Source organism: Euprymna scolopes, chromosome 2, assembly GCF_053919585.1.
Source record: "Euprymna scolopes isolate OS-2025 chromosome 2, ASM5391958v1, whole genome shotgun sequence".
NCBI classification, from domain to species: Eukaryota; Metazoa; Mollusca; class Cephalopoda; order Sepiida; family Sepiolidae; genus Euprymna; species Euprymna scolopes.
The window spans coordinates 117,596,082-117,616,500 of record NC_136483.1 but is presented as its reverse complement, the minus strand read 5'-3'; the positions used below and the strand labels follow the sequence as shown (position 1 = coordinate 117,616,500).

General features: G+C 30.6%; 1 protein-coding gene across 3 annotated transcripts in view; it reads right to left on the bottom strand.

Moving 5' to 3' along the window:
* Positions 1-487: 487 nt before the first annotated feature.
* The window catches only part of LOC145294803 (beta-hexosaminidase subunit beta-like), a 215,620-nt gene continuing 195,688 nt past the window's right edge, over positions 488-20,419 (bottom strand). For all 3 annotated transcript variants that reach the window (XM_080141413.1, XM_080141414.1, XM_080141415.1), the window contains 7 exons: positions 20,176-20,277; positions 18,885-18,975; positions 17,559-17,730; positions 12,970-13,060; positions 8,568-8,672; positions 1,719-1,836; positions 488-915 (listed from right to left, as the gene is read on the bottom strand). In XM_080141413.1, the coding sequence (XP_079997539.1) occupies positions 676-915; positions 1,719-1,836; positions 8,568-8,672; positions 12,970-13,060; positions 17,559-17,730; positions 18,885-18,975; positions 20,176-20,277 (919 nt within the window). In that variant the 3' untranslated portion in view covers positions 488-675. The remainder of the gene's footprint in view (positions 916-1,718; positions 1,837-8,567; positions 8,673-12,969; positions 13,061-17,558; positions 17,731-18,884; positions 18,976-20,175; positions 20,278-20,419) is intronic.

Here is a 20,419-nt window from a genome sequence, read left to right as displayed (position 1 = left end):
ATACATACACACACATATATATATACATGCACACTCACATTTATTTGAAAATGATGTATAAGGATCATTATGAGTGTCATTATATAAGTCTTTCCCTAGATGTAAAAAAGCATGTAACATTGGCCAATGATTCTATTACTCTTCCTAAACCTTTCTGACTAACGCAGTAGCCATAATCAAAATGATTGGTCAATTCTTACACTATATATCTACGATGAAAGTCTTGTTTGTTCAAACGCAAGGAAGACTTGCACAATGATGTTCATAGTCTTCCATGTATGTCATCTTCAACTAAACATGTATAAATGAGAGTGTTGCCCAAATATATGCTTTCATTTCTTATTTTTTAAGATAACATCTATTGAATGAGACTTTAAGGATTCGGGTTGGGAGAATGAGAAATGGGGAGGGAAGAGAAAAGGAATTTGTTTCATTCAGTTGTCTAAGTTTCTTCTTTATTATAATTTTTTTTCTGAATGAGCATTGGAAAATGAGGAATATATATATATATATATATATATATATATATATATATCCACTTCTTTTCTTCAAGTTTTCCTTCCTTGAAGGAAATAATTTTTAAAAATCCTGTTTATAATTTTTTCTTCTTTATTTATTTTTTTGTCTAACTCTTCAATTGGGAAACCAACATGGATATTATTGGCATCATTCTGATTAGTTCACTTTCTGCCTCCATGGATAGATGCGTTTCAGGTCCATTACACGCACCCAAATAGTTGTGTAACACATGACGTAGAGTATAAGCAGTAGCAGAAAGGTGACCATGATCGTCCGATTTCTGCATGCCTTCAAGTTGCCAACGAGGCCACCATTGTGAGAGTACTGTACGAGAACACCACCGAGCAAGGCAGCCACGATGAAGACAGCAACAAATGTCAGGCCATCAGCTTCAACCTGGTTGGAAGAAAAGTAAAATAAAAATCAGAAAGGATTGAGCAGATCTGATTATATTATAAACAAAAAAATAATAAAGAAAAAAAACACAAGTAAACAATGAATATAAACAAACATTGATCACAATTTTTAGTTCATTTAGTAAAGATCTCTTGTAGACATTTGCAAAACAAAACATTTATTTACCATTGATCATTAATAATTAACTTGTGCATAAAAAAGAGTATAAATGTTGGTGCACTTTTAGCAAAAACTAATGGGTACTTGTGCAGAATAGCACTCCACAAAATTAATGAAGATTTCAGTTTTCACAACAAATTCTGAGTTTCGATCTTTGTCCAGAATTCCTCTCATATTAAACAAAAATCAAAAAAAATCTGTATAATGGATGTACTTATGACTGAAGGAAAGTATCATACTCCAAAAATCACATAAATTGATCAAGTAGTTTTATTTTTATAAAAAAATCATTTTTGAGCAAATTTGAAATTTCCCAATATCTCCATATTAAAAATGGCTTATTAAAATTTTGCAAGTATGAATTATTTGGAGTTATTTTCCTTGTTTTTAAGATGGCGTCTCAATAATGTCATTGCTAATTTGGCCACAAAATTTAATTTTCTTTTTTAAAAAAAAAAAAAAACTACTCCAAAAATTTACGTGACTTTTGGTGTACAATACCTTCTTTCTATTATGGGTATGGACATCATATTATATTTGAAAGATTATGGGTATAGACATCATATTATATTTGAAGGATTATGCCCCCCCCCAACCCAAACTATTCTTATTTTGTTACTTACCGGTTTTGAACAGCCTTCACAAACTTGTTCTTGTACAATTGGTCTCTGATATTCCTTCATCCGTCCATGGCGGGGACAATAATCTGGGCCATTTATTTGACCAACACGAAGTCCACGACTAAAAAAAAAAATTTTTCAAAAATGATGTTAACATCCTCAGATTTTACAGTTTTATTTTTAATGCATTTTTATTTTTTTGTCCAAAACCAACTGAAAATACACCTAAAATATGATTTATAAGGCATGAGAAAATACAAGTCAAAATAGGCATTTAGACAGAAAAAAAGTTCCAATATCATCAACATATAAACAGTTCTCTCCTTTTTAAATAAATCTTTGGCACTTCTTCGTTATAATAATTCGAAATATTGAATTTTAAGTAAAACTAATGGCATCCACTTAAATTTCGATTTTTGAATTTTGCTTTATAATGAACAAGTGTCAAATCTTTGTAAACAAAACAAGTTTAAAAGGTTTTATAAAGTTAGAATATGCAGATTCTATTATAATATCTAAGGAAATGGCAGAAACACTAGAGGATGACCTCCAATCTGTAGTGGAATGGGGACAAAAATGGATGATCACATTCAATGCTGCCAAGACTAAACTTATTTCCTTCAAAAAGTTTAATGAAAAAAAAAAAGAAAAAAAAAAAAGCGCCATAAACAAAAATAAGTTTTATTTCTAGAAATGAGGTTTAAGTATTTTTTGGAGCCTTACCACGGTTCACACACAAGAGAAGAATGTATTTGGCATATGTATTAGCATTACAAGCGTATGCTGTATTTTTGTGGACATCAGCAATATTACATACCTGTGTTTCAATATCTTTTTTATTTGTCGGTCAATTTTTAAAAGAATTATATTGATGAAAACAGAATAGAATAAGTATTCCAATGATGTTAATTTATTTTGCTTTTACCCGTTCCATATTTTTATGCATCAAGTTAAAAATGAAAAAAAAAAAACGGTAAAAAAATGATGATCACAGCCCACTTGGGAACGCTGATCATGCAGTGATAATGGTTGAAATCGCCCTAAACTCTAGAGCCAAAATTGAAGAGCCATTGCTTAAAATGGCAAGATATTATAAAAAGCTGACTGGAAAACCATCAGGGATCTTATCAGAAATGCCCCATGGGGAAATATCTTTTCTCTTCCTGCTGAACAGTGCACAAATAAGACCACTGAATGGTTCAAAATGGCAATTGAAGCACATGTTCCCATGCAGAAATTTTATAGCAAGCCACACTCTCCCCAATGGTTTACTTGTGCAACTGCCATTGCACAAAGACAGCATACGTACAGCAGATTCAACCGACATAAGTCCAGTTCAAACAGGCAGAAGTATATAGAAGCTAGAAGTAACTGTAAGAAAGAAATAGCGACAGCTAAGAGAGAATTTACTGAAACCACCAAAAACGCATCGAAGCACAGAAATTAGGAACCTGTGATTTTTGGAAAATCTACAACAGTGTAGTAAATAATGGGCAATCGAAAATTCTCCCACTATCCAACAATCATGAGGTTGTTTGCTCAGCAGCTGAGAAGGCTAACATGCTTGCAAGTCGGTTTGCCTCCAACTCCACACTGGACCCTGCTAACCATCCCCTCCCTGACTTACCTTTGCAGACAGACGCCAGGTTAGATGATCTGAAAATCACCCAATCTCAGGTGTATGCTATCATAAAAAACCTTGACACTTCAAAAGCATGTGGACCTGATCTAATCCTGGCTGTGCTATTAAAAAAACGCTCTGCCAAAGTAGCTCCAGTTCTCTCCAAACTTTACAACAAATGCCTTAATGAATCTTGCTTTCCAGGCTGCTGGAAAACTGCTTCTGTGGTACCATTTTTGAAGAATTCTGGTGAAAGAACTGACCCAGTAAATTATCGCACCATTAGCCTCCTACCACTTTTCGCCAAAATATTTGAGTCCATAATTAACCAAGTTCTAGTCCATCATCTTACAGATGCTAAACTTCTAACTGACCAACAATATGGATTTAGACAAGCCCGTTCCACGGCAGACATCCTAACTGTGATCTCTAAACGTATATACCATTCACTCGACAAAGCAGGGGAGGGTAGAGCGGTAGCTCTAGATATATCTAAGGCTTTTGACAGGGTATGGCATGAAGGTCTTCTCAGGAAAATCAGATCATACAATATCACTGGAAGAATACTAAACATAATTAAATCCTTCTTAGATAAGAGAAAAATCCAGGTTGTCCTTGATGGTCGTACATCTAAACAATATGATATAAATGCAGGAGTGCCTCAGAGGTCTATCCTTAGATCTTTATTATTCCTAATATTCATAAATGACCTCCCCGACAAAATTGCTTCTGAGATGGGATATATATGCTGATGACACCACGCTCTATAACAGGCACGACAGAAAAACAAATGAACACATATCTAAGGAAATGGCAGAAACACTAGAGGATGACCTCCAATCTGTAGTGGAATGGGGACAAAAATGGATGATCACATTCAATGCTGCCAAGACTAAACTTATTTCCTTCAATAATTACAAGAAACCTTCTCTATCACCAATAGCAATGGCCAAAGATTCATTATCTGAAAGTACTTCTTTTAAACTCCTCCGCCTAACATTCACAGGAAACACAAGTTGGAACAATTACATTGAGAGCATTGTCAGGACTGCTGCGAAGAAGGTATGCTCTCTCTACCATGCTAGAAAGCTGCTAACGTCCAAAAGTATCCTGTACCTCTATAAGGCCACCATTCGCTCATGTATGGAGTATTGTTGTCATATTTAGGCTGGTGCATCTGCTACTAGTCTCTCGCTCCTAGACAAGGTTCAAAAGACAGTCGCCAATCTGATAGGTCCTGAACTGTCATCTAAGCTTCAGCCTCTGTCCCACCACCGAAATGTTGCACCCCTCTGCCTGTTTTACAAGGATTTTAATGGTGAATACTCTGACGAACTGCAAGCACTTGTGCTCCCACGACGTAAATACCCTCGACAAACCCAACAAGCAGCTAAATTCCACCCCTACACAGTGGAGATCCCTAGATCTAAGAGAGCTTTCTACTCCAGTAGTTTCTTCCCCAGAACAGCTAGACTTTGGAATTCCATTCCGGCTCCCTCAACTGTACTGACATGCAGAAGTTCAAGTGTAACATGAACCGATATCTTACTGCCCAACTCCCTACATAGTACCCCAGTAGCTTACGTCCCTGATAGTAGCCCCCTACATCAAAATGGCAATCTGCCTTGTTTGGGGTGAAAATGTAATAAAAAAATAAATAAATAAATAAATAAAAAGATAATAGTTTCAGAATTATTTTCATGTATAATATGTAAATATTTGATAATTATTAATTGTGCGGAAATTTCTTTAAAATGTTATCTTTTATAGAAATTCAAATCGGCTTGCTTTTCGCTAACCATCGCTGTCAGCGTATTAACAAGTTTGTATTCGCTTAAAAATAGAAAACTATTTTTTCTGCTTTCAAAACGAAAGCAGAAAAAAGTTTTTTTTTATTCTGAGTTTGTCAATTTAAAAAAATTATCAAGTTTGTCAAATTTGATTTCCAAACAATACTATTTTGTTGTTTTTTAACGTTAGTGTTAAAAAACAACACACATTTGTTTTGTAATGGTAAAAAAAACAAACAAAAAATAAATATATAACAAATAAAAAGGTACTTATGCTACCATGCTGAAATAACATTATTTAGAAACCCATTCTTAACATGGGGAAGGAAGGGTGTTTTGTTAACTATTCTGTACTTTTACCTAACAATTAAATAAAATATATCGTGAAACATAAATTTATTCTTAACTCATTGTCAAGACCATTTTTTCAAATCTGTAAAACAAACCCGCTTTTTTTTTGTTAACTGAAGATATCTAAATAATAATAATAATAATAATAATAATAATTAGGTGGTTCGATAAAGAATTTCATTGTGATGCATTTTGTAAATTTTTACCTTGTTTCCACCTTGACATTTTTCTTTAAAATGACTATCTTTTAAGGTTTTCGGGTATGCTGAAAACGAATATCATATTTAAGTTTTCTGCAAATAAGTAGCTTTCCAGATATTAACAATGTCATTTTTTATGTTATTGCTGGTGGCCATCTTGGTACATGCGTTTGTGCATAGTTTCTCGGGGTTACAGTTGCGCGCTCACGCATATCAAGATGGCCACCAGCAATAACATAAGAAATGACATTGTTTAATATCTGGAAAACTACTTATTTGCAGAAAATTTAAATGCAATATTCGTTTTCAGCATACCCTAAAACATATAAAAGTAGTAATTTTCAATGTTAAGGTGGAAACAAGGTAAAAATTACCATTTTTTTTCTTTGTTTACATAGTTGAATTTTCAGTAAAACAACAATAGAAATGGCAAAAATTACCATCAACTGGTGAATATATAGTTGTTGCTTATCAGGATTCCTGGTATCCTGGTACTGTGAAAGCTACATCAAGAATTCATGTAGGGTATGATTTATGGTTGCATCTCAAAAAAAATAGGGGTATATTTTGGGTTAGATAGAGAGGATTTAAAAATTGAAAATTGGACTGGTCCCAAAATGCATAAGTTCTGGTCGACTATGGGAATTTCCATCTTTTACAGAAATTCAAAATCTATATGAAAAATTTTCTTTGATTTATTTCTGAGATTAATTCATATCTACTCAATTTTTTTTTTCTGTGAGGGGAGTAGTAAATACCGACTATGAATGCTCTTTAGGCATTCAATGGCTACACCCCAGATTAAGCTCTCCTTTGGTAAGGAAGCAGGAAAATGCCTATTCTCAATAAGGCTATATTTAAATACCACTATAATACTTAGTTTTGTTCATGAATAGACACCCACTGTATGATACCATGCGCCAGTTTAAAAAAAATTGAAATTTGTACATCTGAATTTATGGCTTATGGTAAAGAGATACATCAAATTTGACTGCATAATCAGAAACAGCACACAGTTTTACATAAGACTTCCAAGTTTCATGAGAATAGCTTGAAAAATAAATAAATGGTGGCGAAATTACTGAATTCCTTGAAATGTTGAGGTCCGTAATTTAGCCCACTTTTTCTAAAGAAAAATGTCCACAGAAAAGCCTAAATTTTGGCACTTAAAATTCTCATAACTTTTGAACTACTGATGGTATTTGCATAATTCAAACGGTTTTAAGCATCTTTTCCATAGCTCTTTTCATGCAAGTTGATAAAATAACAATTATCTAAAAAGAAAACAAATCAACTTGTAATGCAGCATGACGATATATATAAAAATGAAATCTGGCCAGTGAGGGTTCGGAATGTGTTGCCGTGAGATTTAGTTGCTTGATTTACACCATATCAATCTTTTTTGTGGAATGTCGAATCCAGTAATTTGGGAAAAAAGTTTATATGCTTCAAGTTCTTGATATCTTCAAATATTTATCCTTGGTGTTTGGTTTGGTTGTTTTGAAGAAAGAAATCGTTTTTGACTTTGCAATACATGATTGAGTTTTGCAAAGGGAAAGGAAAAACAATAACATCAACGTTTGGTGCATTTTAGATTGGGAAGCCAATATCTTCCGACAGCTTGATCTGGTAGCACCAGAATTGTATGGAGAGAAATGATACGAACAGGATACAATGGATGTGTAATCTGAGTTTTTAATATAAACTAGTTCTGATGACCTCAATGGTATTTATATGAAAACCGAATTTTGATTAATTTATAATGAAATACTGTTTGGTATGTTTCATTGTTCCAGTTAAAGATTATATCTAAAAAACTGAAATTTTAGGTTGGGAAACTATTTTTATAAATTTGTATCTAAATTTCTTCTAGATGTGTTACGAAATAGTACGAGATCAGCATCTCTATAAATACCAATATCTTCCCTGTTGATAGATTCACATACATCTGCACCATCATGGCTCCTTATTACAATATTGACATTCGTGGTTTGATCAATTTTTACATACTGTTGCTATGAAACATAGATTTTCTGTAATTTTTATTATTTTTATAATGTCAACAGGAATATGTACATGTTGCTTGGCAAATTCCAACAAATTCTTGAGTGTGCTTTCTTTGATAGAGAAAATTTTTTTTTTTTTTATATCAAATTGTGTAAACGTACAATTTTGTTATTAATATCAAACTATTTTATCATAACTTTTCCCCATTAATTTAGGTTCAATATACTTTATATATGCAGGCATTATTTTTTCTAATATTTATTTATTTTTCCAATATAAGTTTTTGTAGAGTTTAATAATCTGCAAAACGGTTTATTTATAAAGTTTTCTTTCTGGTCGTTTAGTACAATAAATGGTTCCAATTCAGTCACATACGTTATTCTATTATCAAACTAGTTTAGGCAACATTAATTTTGAGCTATCGACAGATAGATAAGATTTAAAATTAAACCATTTCAAGCTATGAATGAATTTGCGCATGCACAAAAGTAATAGAAATATGTCAACAAGTTGAAATGAACATTTTGCATTTCAACTTGCTGACATTTCTGTATGCATTATTCATCCAAACAAAGATTTTATTTGTTATCCTTAATGTACGATTCCTCTTATTTGTTATCCTTGGTGTGTGATTACTATTTCCTGTTAATTTCAGTGTTATGTGACCAGTAGTTTAAGAGTTTATCAGTTTAATCTTTATAGACTCACACACATACATTTTATTTATATAAATCATTTGGCCTTATCTTTTTAAACTCTTCTCTCAAAAGGTTTTATTTGAGTCAACTGAAATATGTGCTTCTCTGACAACCCATCCCAAAGATATTTGAGCAAAAGGTCGTTTTTAAGCAAGTTGGTATCACACCTCCATTAAAATACGTACCTGAGCATTCGACACCTATGTTCATAGAGACGTCGTCCTGCCTTGTCAATGTCTTTTACATCTTTACTACTCCACAGTCGTTCAGCAGTCGCTGATGCAGCAGGCCTAAAGTTTAAAAAAAGAAAAAAAGTTATATCTCTAAATATTAAGTTAGACATGTTTATATTTGTATATACAGGATTAACTCCTAAACTAATTATGAATTTCGGAACACAGCCGCTAGGTGTAAGGGTGGGTAATGTGGGCCATATTTAGTATATAATTTAGTTTTATGCAAAGAGGGCAACAAGGGCTCTTTGTGAAACTTCAGATATATCAGATTTTTGTGTAATTTTAACATTTTAAGTATTAAGATATCAATTAATAAAGACTACCCAAATGTCTTTAGAATATTTTAAAGAGTTTTTCAGAAGCATAGCATGGACATAATCTCCCATTTGAAAATTCAAACATATCAGATTTAAATTGAATTTAAATCATGTTTTGATTTTAATCTTTCTAAAGGGAATTACGAAAAGCTTTTCAAGTGAATACTTTTTTTCATTCGTATACTATAATTGAAGGGAAGTAACAAAGATTTTTTTCCCCATGAAGAGTAACTTCCCTTGGAAGCATGTATTAAAAGATTCCGGAGATTAGAGATTAAAACATTACCATAATAACATTAGTTAAAGTTTTATAAAAAAATTTTATTAATAATTTAATGATCAAACAATACTGGGATATCTGAACTTAACTTGAAAAATCCTATTAAAATAATATTTTGGTAAAAAAAAAAAAAAAAAAAAGAAAAAAAAAACAAAAACAATAGTTTTAAACAAAAATAAAACTACAAAAACTCCAGCTATATATAGCTGGAGTTTGTTTTTTTTTTTTTTTTTTTTTTACATGGAGTTCGCCACTTATCAAGGCCCAATGGCCACTCAGGGATAAGGGTTTTTGTAGTTTATCTCAGCCAAATTCCGCTCTTCATGGGACTGAGTAACAGATGTACCATAGGTGTTTCCAAGTCATTAGAAGAAAGGCTGCATTCTTTGTTCATGTTTCAGCTTAGTAATGATGATGTCTATCATATTAGATTTAAAGTCGCCTTGGATTCAGATGCTATATCAGGTTTCGTACAAATTTTTAATGTCCATTTGCAAGGACTTTTCAAAGTTTTTCAAGGCCTTTTCCAGACAAAATTAAAATTCTCAAAACAAAATTTGAGGCTGTTCTATAATCCACAGCGATTCTAAAAAGTTGTAAAAAATTAAATATACAACAAATAAATGCTACCATAGCCAAGAAAAATTACTTTTGCAATCTACCTGCATCATTTTTTGGTGGTTTAAAGTAGTTTTAAATGCTTTTTATGCCATCTCAAATATTAACTCTCTTTACGGCTTTTAAATTTTCAACCAAGATGGCTGTCATCATTTTAGGTTATCACAATCTTTTTTTTTTTATGAGGGCAGGGATTTTCATTGGAAAATCTCGTCCCCACAAGGAAATTTTTTAGAGGGGGGGGGGTATTTATTTTATTTAAATGGTGGCCACCACTACTCCTCCTCCAAAAAATAAATTATAAATGAAAGCAAGAATAGAGTGAGATTAGAAACCACCACCTTCCACCAAAAACAAAAAATTGTGATAACTGAAAAATATGCCGGCCAGACTGAAAAAAAAAAATAAATAAATAAAATGGAGTTACGTCGCATTATCAGAAAATTACTGAGGTAATTTTCTGATAATGGAAGGTAACTCTTGTATGCACAATACTACTAAACAATTTCAAAACAATGCATTTCGATTTTATTTTCAACTAGCAGGCTACTCGGCATTGCTCGGTTGTAAAATACGCTTAAATATATTTTAATTTATGCAGATTTCTTATGTATTATTATATTACATTGGACCGAATATAGAGTAATGATTTGAAAGTTTACAAAAAATGATTTTTGCATCACCACCGAGAATCGATACCAAAACGTTTAGCTTACAATTTATTTTTTTTCCTTTGACGTTAATGCCTGAGCTATGAAGACATATTTGCTGCAAGGCTAAAAATTAAAACATTAACCAATAGCTACTATGTTACGCATGCATATTCGTAATGCCGTTGTTCGACCTTCATCTGACAAATTCCATATTTTTTTTTTTTTTTTTTTTTTTAAATTTTCATGATTTTCCTCGGGTAAAACCCATATTTAAAGTTTCGCATGTACTCAAATACTCTATATATTAAGTTTCATATCTGTAGACCAAAAACTAACAAAGGAGTTTGGCAGATAAAGTTTTTAAGCAAATATATACACACATGCATAAATATATATAGAAAGAGGTTGGTGTTTACTATAAACTTTTTACACAAATATTACACAAGTATAAATCATGTAGAATATCTGCATGAATATAATAACACTTAATAGTTAACTAAAGATGATCATCCCATACGAAAACTGAGAAAACTAATAGGGAATTAATTAAAATGAATGTTCAAAAGAATATGCAAATTAGCTAGATCTTTTGCTAGTGAATGTAATTCCACAACCCATGTATAACAAAGCTGCATTTTTGTTTTTAAATAAATAGAAAAAAGCTTTTTAATACACAAAAAAAAAAAAAACTCAAATTAATACAAGTATAGATATTTTAAAAATATTTTAATGGTATTTTTATTAATACTTAAAAAATAATTTAATAGTATTTATTTTGATTTTATTTTTAATATTTCAACAAATTTTTACTGGACATAAAGAATACATAAAGGTCTTTCAAGATATTTTTTCAAGAAATTGTTCATATTTTCAAAGTAATAACAAATAAGGCCTTTTCAAGTCCAAGGACTTTTCAAGCCTGTGCAAACCCTGTATATAACTGTACATATCTTCTAATTGTTTACATGGTTTGTTGCACATTGCTATTTTTTTTGTCAATTTGATTGATATAGATTTATTAGTATAATCAACATCTGTTTCCCATAAGGCTTTTTTCCTAAATACTTTAATCACAAGATACATGCTAAAATAGACATTAGTTATTGAATTAAGTTGTTTGAAAAAAAAAAAATCTGTTTTATTTATTTTTATTAACTAAACAAGTCACCCAACTCTCATTTAGCTATGTATTTCTTTTGTCCTCTCATTGCATGTTGATTCAATAACTAATATTTCTTAACATTTTATGAGGATTTATAATAAGAGTGACTCTTTAGCATTGCTATTTAATTTTCATGCATATCTGCACACTCCACAAACATATGTAAATTAGATGGCAAATTTCAATGTTAATAAGAAACCTTTGCAATGAAACCGTGTTCTGGTGTTAAAATCTAAGTCAATTAATCCATATTGAGTTATTTTCTGTTTTAAAGCTCAAGTGTCTTCAGAATTTGGGTAACAAAGCAACAATACTTTTGATCAAAAATAAATTATCTAAAATATTTATATATATCTTGTATGACATATTTCCATTTAATGAATGTCTTTGAAAAATGTAGACCCCCATGATACTATTATACCACCTTTGTTCAAATCGAGTATTCTGATGAATGTGGTTTAAAAATATATCTGGTTAGCAGAAGGAGGAGGAGGGCCTTTCTTAAAAACCCTTGTAAGAGTTTGCGACATATTACCATTCTGAATGTCTGACACGAAAACAGACTCTACAATATTGTTGCCCCATCTTTAGATAGAACAGATAGAAGATAGCCAAGAAAGTAATTTTAGTTAGAGTTTCACATTTGATAAAAGGAAACAAGATGAAATTGTATTTTTTTTATGATTGAGATTAAAAAGGGGTAGATAGGTAATAACATATATACAAACATGAAAGCAAATTATATGGACTAATAGAACCATGTGAAATTCCATGATGCTTTAGACATCAGTCTGTATAATTTTTTTTAATAATATTCCCTTTCAAAAAATAAATGTCTGTCAGTGTCAATACTATTACGAAAAAAAATTTCTTCTGTAAAAATAAATCATGGTCAGCTATATATTGTTTAAATTAATAAAATGAATATTCTTTATTTAATATTCTAGCGATATAATTCTTTGTCTTCTTACCATAAAAATAATTGGCAGTTAAATATTCTTCAAATCAATAAAAACAGAATGTTACTTTTCTTTAAATGTTTTTAATTAAAATTGCATTGGCTTAGTAAACACAATAACCTATTTTGATTTCTGAACAACTTATTTTGAAATGAGTAAAATCGAATTTAGATTTTTTTTTTTTACTTAGTCTCACAGGCATATTTGCTGATCAGATGATCTCCTTTTCTTTTATATAATGCGCATAAAACATACATGAAATTGCCTTAGCGTATTATTATATCAATGTTGCTCAAATTGCACAGGGTTGGCTGCAAACTGAATACTTTTTTTTTCAAATTCTTTAGGGTGTTTTTCCTTACCAAAGTCTGGACATGATTTCTTCATTGTCGATATATTCTGCCCATAAACAGGCTTCTCCTCCAAGAACATCTTTTTCTTCAAAGTCATAACCTTTGAAGAAAAAAAAACAAAAACAAACACATTAGAAAATAACATTAATTAACCAAAACTCACTCATGCTGGAAGGGTTTATCTTTATAAAGTAAGGAATATTTGTATATTAATATGTATAGGATTTAGTCCTAAATTAACTAGCTGATCATTCTGAATTTTGGAACATACCTGCTTGGCATACTTGATCCAAATGGGAGTTATATTTAGTTTAATTTAGTTTTATGCAAAGAGTGTAAAAAGAGGGTTAAAACTTTGAAAATTCAAATACCTCAGATTTAAAAAAAATTTTAGCCAATGAATTGATCAATTTTCCAAATTTCAGTTAATTCGAGATATTTTAAACGTTTGGTAGGAGGCATAATATGTGCACAACATCTCATTTGAAAATTCAACTACATCCGATTTGCATAGAAGTGGATCTGTAGTCATTAGACATCATTACATATGCTTTACTATGATTATAAATTTATTTTAATCTTCATAAGGTCACGTAAAAGTGATGCAAAACTGTCCTATCTGGGGAATTAATTTTTATCAATCCTGGAATAGATATTCTAATTTCAATAATTGGCTTCTAAAAAAACAAAAAAATTTGACAGCATTACACTAATAAATAAGATGAGTCAAAGAGTCTGCCCATGTGCTACACTGTTACAATAGGGCAGGTCGATTTGCAACTTTTTTCAGAAAATCAACATGGCACTGGTGATGATAGTTGGGATTTGATGTGATAACATATATAAAAAATTAGATTCCCATCTTGAACAGAAAATTGAGCATTTAATTTTAAAAATCGTGTAGAAAAATGCTGAAAAATCCTTCATTTTCATAGCATTTTTCACAACACTGACTTTGAAATTTCGTTATTTTTATAAAAAATTCAATTAAAATTGATATATTTATATGAAATACATTGAAAGAAAAATAAATATATTAATTATAATTTTAATTATGAATCACAACTAGCAAAATATCTAAACTTTTACTGCATTGATTAAACAAAAATTGTAAAAAAAGCTAATTAGCAACTAAGTCTTTTAAATTTCACAATTCAAAAAGATATGTGGAGATGTATTACACAATATAACAACTTGATACAAGTTACAGAACCATGTATTTCAATTTTTTATTAGAGGCAATAATATAAACTTATAATAGAACTAAATTGTTCTGTATAATTTCCTTTTGAGGAAAATGAAGGTCTAATTTGCTGGCACTTTGTAATAATGTGTCTGTCTTGCTTCCTGCCCATATACAACATTTTGAGAAAAATCAATCAAATTTGACCAGTGTGTTGCTGCAAAATTGATAGCAGTAATCTTTTTCATTTTTTTTTTTTTTTTTTGAGTTGTTCACTATTTCTGGAAAAAAAACCCCACAAAAATAACAAAATTATTTGAAAACACTTATTTTTTAAATATTTTTGTTGATGTAATAAAACTAACTATTGTTTGGGTAAATTAAGAAAACTAATAAAATTTAATGGATAAACATTTATTTACCTAATGGACAAAATCGTTTGAATGCCCTCTTCTCTAACATCCAATTCATCTGAGTTTATCATCGATATTATATCTTCCGGAAGTAGTGCAAAAGCACTATATTTTGAACTGTCTAAAACAGTAATTTGGATTTCAGTTAACTGTTTTGTTCTCTGAATCATATTAAAATATACCGCTGTTTGTTAAAAAAAAAATATTGTCGGTTTTGATCTCAACTGCATACACTTGAATGATAAATTTGACCAAAATGTTTAATTTATCATAGTGTTTGAGGATAGACAACTCTAGTCCATAAACACATTAATCTTGTGGCTTATATTAGCCATCTTCCTTGATTCAAGGATCCAATTTTCTAAGTTAACTTCTCCACAAGAAATGCCAACAGCATACTGAAAAAGTATGCCTCTGGTCTTCACACTTGAATTATTTGTTTCTTCTGCTGTCAGATAATGATGATCGGGTAGGACACTAATTTTTTTTAGAATTCTACTTCAGGCAAATCTTGATAATTATTTATACAAAGTTTCCCCAAAGGACCAGTAAATACTGTTAGGCTTTTTGTTGTTCCATCAAGTAATTTAAAAATTGCTGTAAATGGCAGTTCTTCTAGTGGAACCTGAATATTGGAAAATTTGCATGTTTAATAATAGAGCCAGATTACATAATAAATACCAATATATTATTTTATTTTCCACAAAAAAAAAAAGAAAAAAAAAAGGAACATAATTGCAGGTGAATCTATAGAATTAATTTTACCTTCTTGTTAGGACAAGTGCAGATTATGTGCCTTTTTGACATTTTTCTGTCTTGTACTTTACTGCAAAGTCATCACATTTCAAGACAAAGTTTCCAGCTACAAGATATATTAAACAGTCTGTGTAGCTGTTCCTTCATTCTTTTCACTTTGATTGCTGCAAGAAATTTCCTGTCAATCTGTTTGGGGCTCTTATAACAAAATATATTGACCTTCTGTCCTATATAGTGTTACCTTAACAAGGGCAATTGTGGATTGACTGCATGCCGAATACTAATTATTTCCTTGGCAATTAACTTAGAAATCTCACTATTTTTTTAAGTGAAGATAACTGTTTGAGGAAATAACTAAACTGGATGACTTGCTGAAGTTGGGAGTGCGGTTTCATCCAAATGACAAAGTGGACCAGCAAATTTTGTGAACCATGGGTTAAAACTGAACATTGTGCTTTTACTGACATTCTAATTTGAAAAGTAAAATAAATAAATGGATTATAACTGAAGAAAACTGTATTAGGCTATCTTCCAGTTTCATACATAAAAAAATAAGTGCTAGTTATAAGAAATAATGAAAAACTTTGTAGAGTTGAATTAGATGTATTGAAGAGAGAGGACAAAACCAAATCAGAGGCATAGTAGTGTTTAGTTTAGACAGTTTTAGCAGATTTTAGCTCCTTCGATAACATGAATTATCCTTAAAGAGATTCATTCTTGCTGTAGCTGTGCCATTTTAAATGACTGTTGTGCATCCATGTTACTATGCTATTTTTAATTTCAAGTAAAATTTAATTTTTATGAAATTTTTGTTTATTAACTTTTTAGGGGAAAAGACAGAATAATTACAATACAACCTCCTTCCCATATTAAGAATAGCTTTTTAAATAACAAAATTATTTTAGCACAATAACATCGATGCACAAATAACTAAAAACCTTTAAAGGAGTTTCCTTATTTACTCGTATTAATCTTTGTGGGTTATCTGATTTTAAAACTATAATTTTAGAAGAAAAACACTGCTTAAAAACAATTACTCCCTAAAAATAAAAGAAATTAAAATTTGACACTCATTTTCTGCAAAGTATTTTTATTAAGTAGAAAAACTTGAAAATTTACATGGTTATGTTTCGTAAAGAATGTGTAGAATAAAATTGTATGGACTATTTTTTTTTGTTTTAATATAAAACTGGAGTATTACTATATTTTAATAAAAATTTCATATAGAATTTGATGTGAAATATTAGGTTGGTATAAAAATAATGCTTTTGACATTCATTTTACCATAAAAAAATGCCATTATTTTCTCACCAACCTAATAGAAAAACAAATTAAAAAAGATAAAACAAATATGTTTAAATTCACAGCAGACACTTGAAATATAATATATATTTTAAACAAGTCTTTTTCGTTTTTCTTTTCGAAATAATTAAGCCTTAATCGTAATGTTTTCAAATTAAATAATAAAACAATGCTAATTTTCAATATCAATAAGGAGCATGTTTTGCGACGGTGAAATCTAAAATGTTTCCACCCCAAAAAAGTTCCTGAAATGAAAAAGCAAACTTTGGTCGTTATTATTTAAAAAAACATAATTTTGCCTTTACACTTAATATTTATTTTATCAATTCATTATCCTCACTCATTTTATTTAAAAATATAGTTTAAAAATTATTCTAAATAATGATTCTATTTTCTTAACAGTACAGATTGTTTTGATGACGGGACGTTCTTGACAATTCACCGAAAAACTTTTAATCGCTTCAATTTTTCAACTTTTAAAGTCATTTCCTCAAGCAAAGATAAGATTTTGAGAAAAATATTTTGTGTAGGTCTTTTCTATGTCAAACTCCAACTATCATCACTATTGCCTCACCGGGGTTCCAAAATCGACCTGCACTATTGTTACAACAGGATCAGTGGACTTAGTAGACTTAGTTCAATTTCACAACTGTTGATACAATGAAAATATAAGTTAAAAAAAATAAATAATACAGGGGAGGACGGGGAGGGAGAGCAAATGACAGAAGAGGACGGGGAGCAAATGACAGAGGAGGACGGGGAGCAAATGACAGAGGAGGACGGGGAGCAAATGACAGAGGAGGACGGGGAGCAAATGACAGAGGAGGACGGGGAGCAAATGACAGAGGAGGATGGGGAGCAAATGACAGAGGAAGATGGGGAATGAAAGCAAAATAAAGATAAAGCTGAACAAATCAAAATTATGTTTTCTTCTCATTTATTACCTCCACTGGTATCAGCTGGATCACAAGTGTAATATTTGGGCCACTTGATTCCATATTCAATGAGATCGAGGTACCAACAGGTGGAGTAGACAATTTGATGGCCTCGCTTGGCTGCACGTTCAACATCAAACATGTCACCTTGCCAGATTTGAATGATCGTATCATTTGGAAGCTAATAAAGAAATAAATAAGCATGACATAAAAAAAGAAAAAACAATAATTCCATTAAGAGAATTTTATGGTGGAATGATTTTTATTTGTTTTTGTCTTTCTCACAACTTTTTAAATATGACAGCCATTTTCTATTCAATCTGTTGATCATGTTTCACAAAATATGAACAGATTTACATAAATGAACTTGTTAATATATTTTTAATAGGCATTTTTTTGTCGTTGCGAGAATCATTTTTGTTCGTCTTTAATTCCTTACATTAACTCGTTTCAATTTCCAGAAATCAAAAAAAATTAAAAAATCTAATAGGTTCCACACTGTCTATTATGCTCCAGCCCCTGTCTCATCACCACAATATTGCATCCCTGTGCTTGTTTTACAAATACTTCCATGGCATGTGCTTTGATGAACTTACTAAACTTGTACACTCACCCCGCAACATAAATACTCCTGACTAAGCTGACTAGAAAAAAAAAAAAAAAGAAACTCAAATCACACCTTTCCTAAACAGTTAGAGTTCAATGACAAGAAGTTTTGGATGTTTGGAAACAATGTTAGTATAAACAGAGAAAGACTTGTTATTTCAGAATTTTCCTTCTCCTGATTTAGTTGCATAACTAAAGTCTGAGAGTCCAGTCTACCCTACTATTTAATCTATAGCTGATGAGAGAATATATTTCTCAAGGATATTAATGAAAGTGATGCAGTAGCCCTAACAGAACTTGAACCCAGTACAGCAAGCTCACAGTTCATACCTAAAACCATTTGCATATATAAATATTTCAAAATCTATTATTCATAATTTTATAACAATTTATATCCAAACACAGTCAAAAAACAAACTTATCTTCAGAATGGAGATGTAAACATGCTAACCAAATAAAAGTGTTTTTTTTTTTTTTGATAGACTATCTTGGCTTTTCTTTTTACTATGCAATTTTTTTTTTAACAATTATAAATCAGATGACATATCATCTCTATTTAATAGCTTGTTTTTGTAATTGAAACACAATCTTTTTTTGGAAATGATTTTGATCTATATCAATTTGATTTATATTGATACAATATCTTCATATATATACCCCCCCCACACACACACACATGCATATAATTTTAACAACTGGTTCCATGCGAATTGAAGAATTTTAACAAACCTGGAAGTTATTATTCAGAACTTCTTGCCAAAGTATAACGCGGACTCCTTCAGGTCTTCTCTTGCCAATTTTAGCCAAATCATTGATGACCCTGGAAATAAAAAAAAAAATTTAATTTACTCAAAGAATCTGTGCTTTTTAACCATAACCCTGCCAGAAAGAGAAATTATTTTCTAAAAAGTTTAATTTTAGCCGTAGATGCTCAAATAGCCACAAAATGTTAGAATCTTGCTCGAATTGGTTTTATAAATTTTTATTTTGACTGTTTATTATTTACTACATCTTAGTGAATCACATTGAATGGATGTCAGCTCTACTACATAATCAAGTTACCTGAATTGATTTTTTCAATAAAAGTTTTAAAATAAAGCTCTAGTGTTGTTTTCTGTAGGGAGACAAATTTATCGTTCTATCATGTACAATGTACCTGATGCAATGTCATTGTCAGGTAAGCAAGTACTTTATGGCGCACGGTAGAATGATCCAGCTATAACTTAATTGTAGTGTTCTTTTCATTCTAACATTTTAACTTTATTTTTTACTTATAAATATTAAAAAAGATTGCCCAAATTAAATATTCATTAATAGAAAATTGTCAAAAGTTTAGAAGGTAGAAACATGCCGTATGTTTGTCAATAATACACTACAGCATTTCCTGTTATTATGTACGTTATCGCCTTCCACACACATAATAAAAAGTGATAATGTTCAATGAGCAAAGCTGATGATTAATAGAGCTATGACAACAGCATATATTTTTCATTGTTTTGACTCGAGTATATATCCGACACAATCAACCAAGAACCACATCACTCTATATAAAAGCATATAAGATATTAACAGATACACATTCGAGAGTCATAACAATGAGAAGAATATGCTGTTGTCCTAGCCCTAATGATTAATTCGATATCACTAAGGTAAAAAATTATGATCATTGTTCCAAAATCAAATTAAATTCATAATCAAAATAATTTTAAATACATTTCAAAAGTGACACGTATTTAACTGACAATTTTCGTGGTAACAAGGTGGAGAATATTAGTTTAAAAAAGAATCGTTACAATTTTAAATAACAGACATTTGTTTTATTTAAAGAATATTTAGCTAAAAATTGCAATTGTTTTCTTCTATAAAAATAAGGTTTTTCTTTCTTAATAGTATCGTTACTGAGAAACATTATTTCAAAAGAAATATTTACAATAAATTAGATGAAATTGATATAGAAAGCACCATGACATTTCTAAGGGTTCTCATTAGTTATTAATGTTACAGGGAGGAAGGAGCTTACCGCCTTTCATAGTACTCTAAGACTTTGTGAATATCACTGTCATCAGCCATCTGACTTCCTGTTAAATGAGCGGCAAAACGGAGCACGTCTGGATTGGACTGCCTGTGATTGGATGAAAATAAAAAAAAAACATGAATTAGTGATTCATTTTAAAAGAAAGAAAAATAAACTAACAAGAGATCTCAAAGAGCATAGACTTTCACTAATGCCAAACAATATGTAATAATGCATTCATCTATAATTG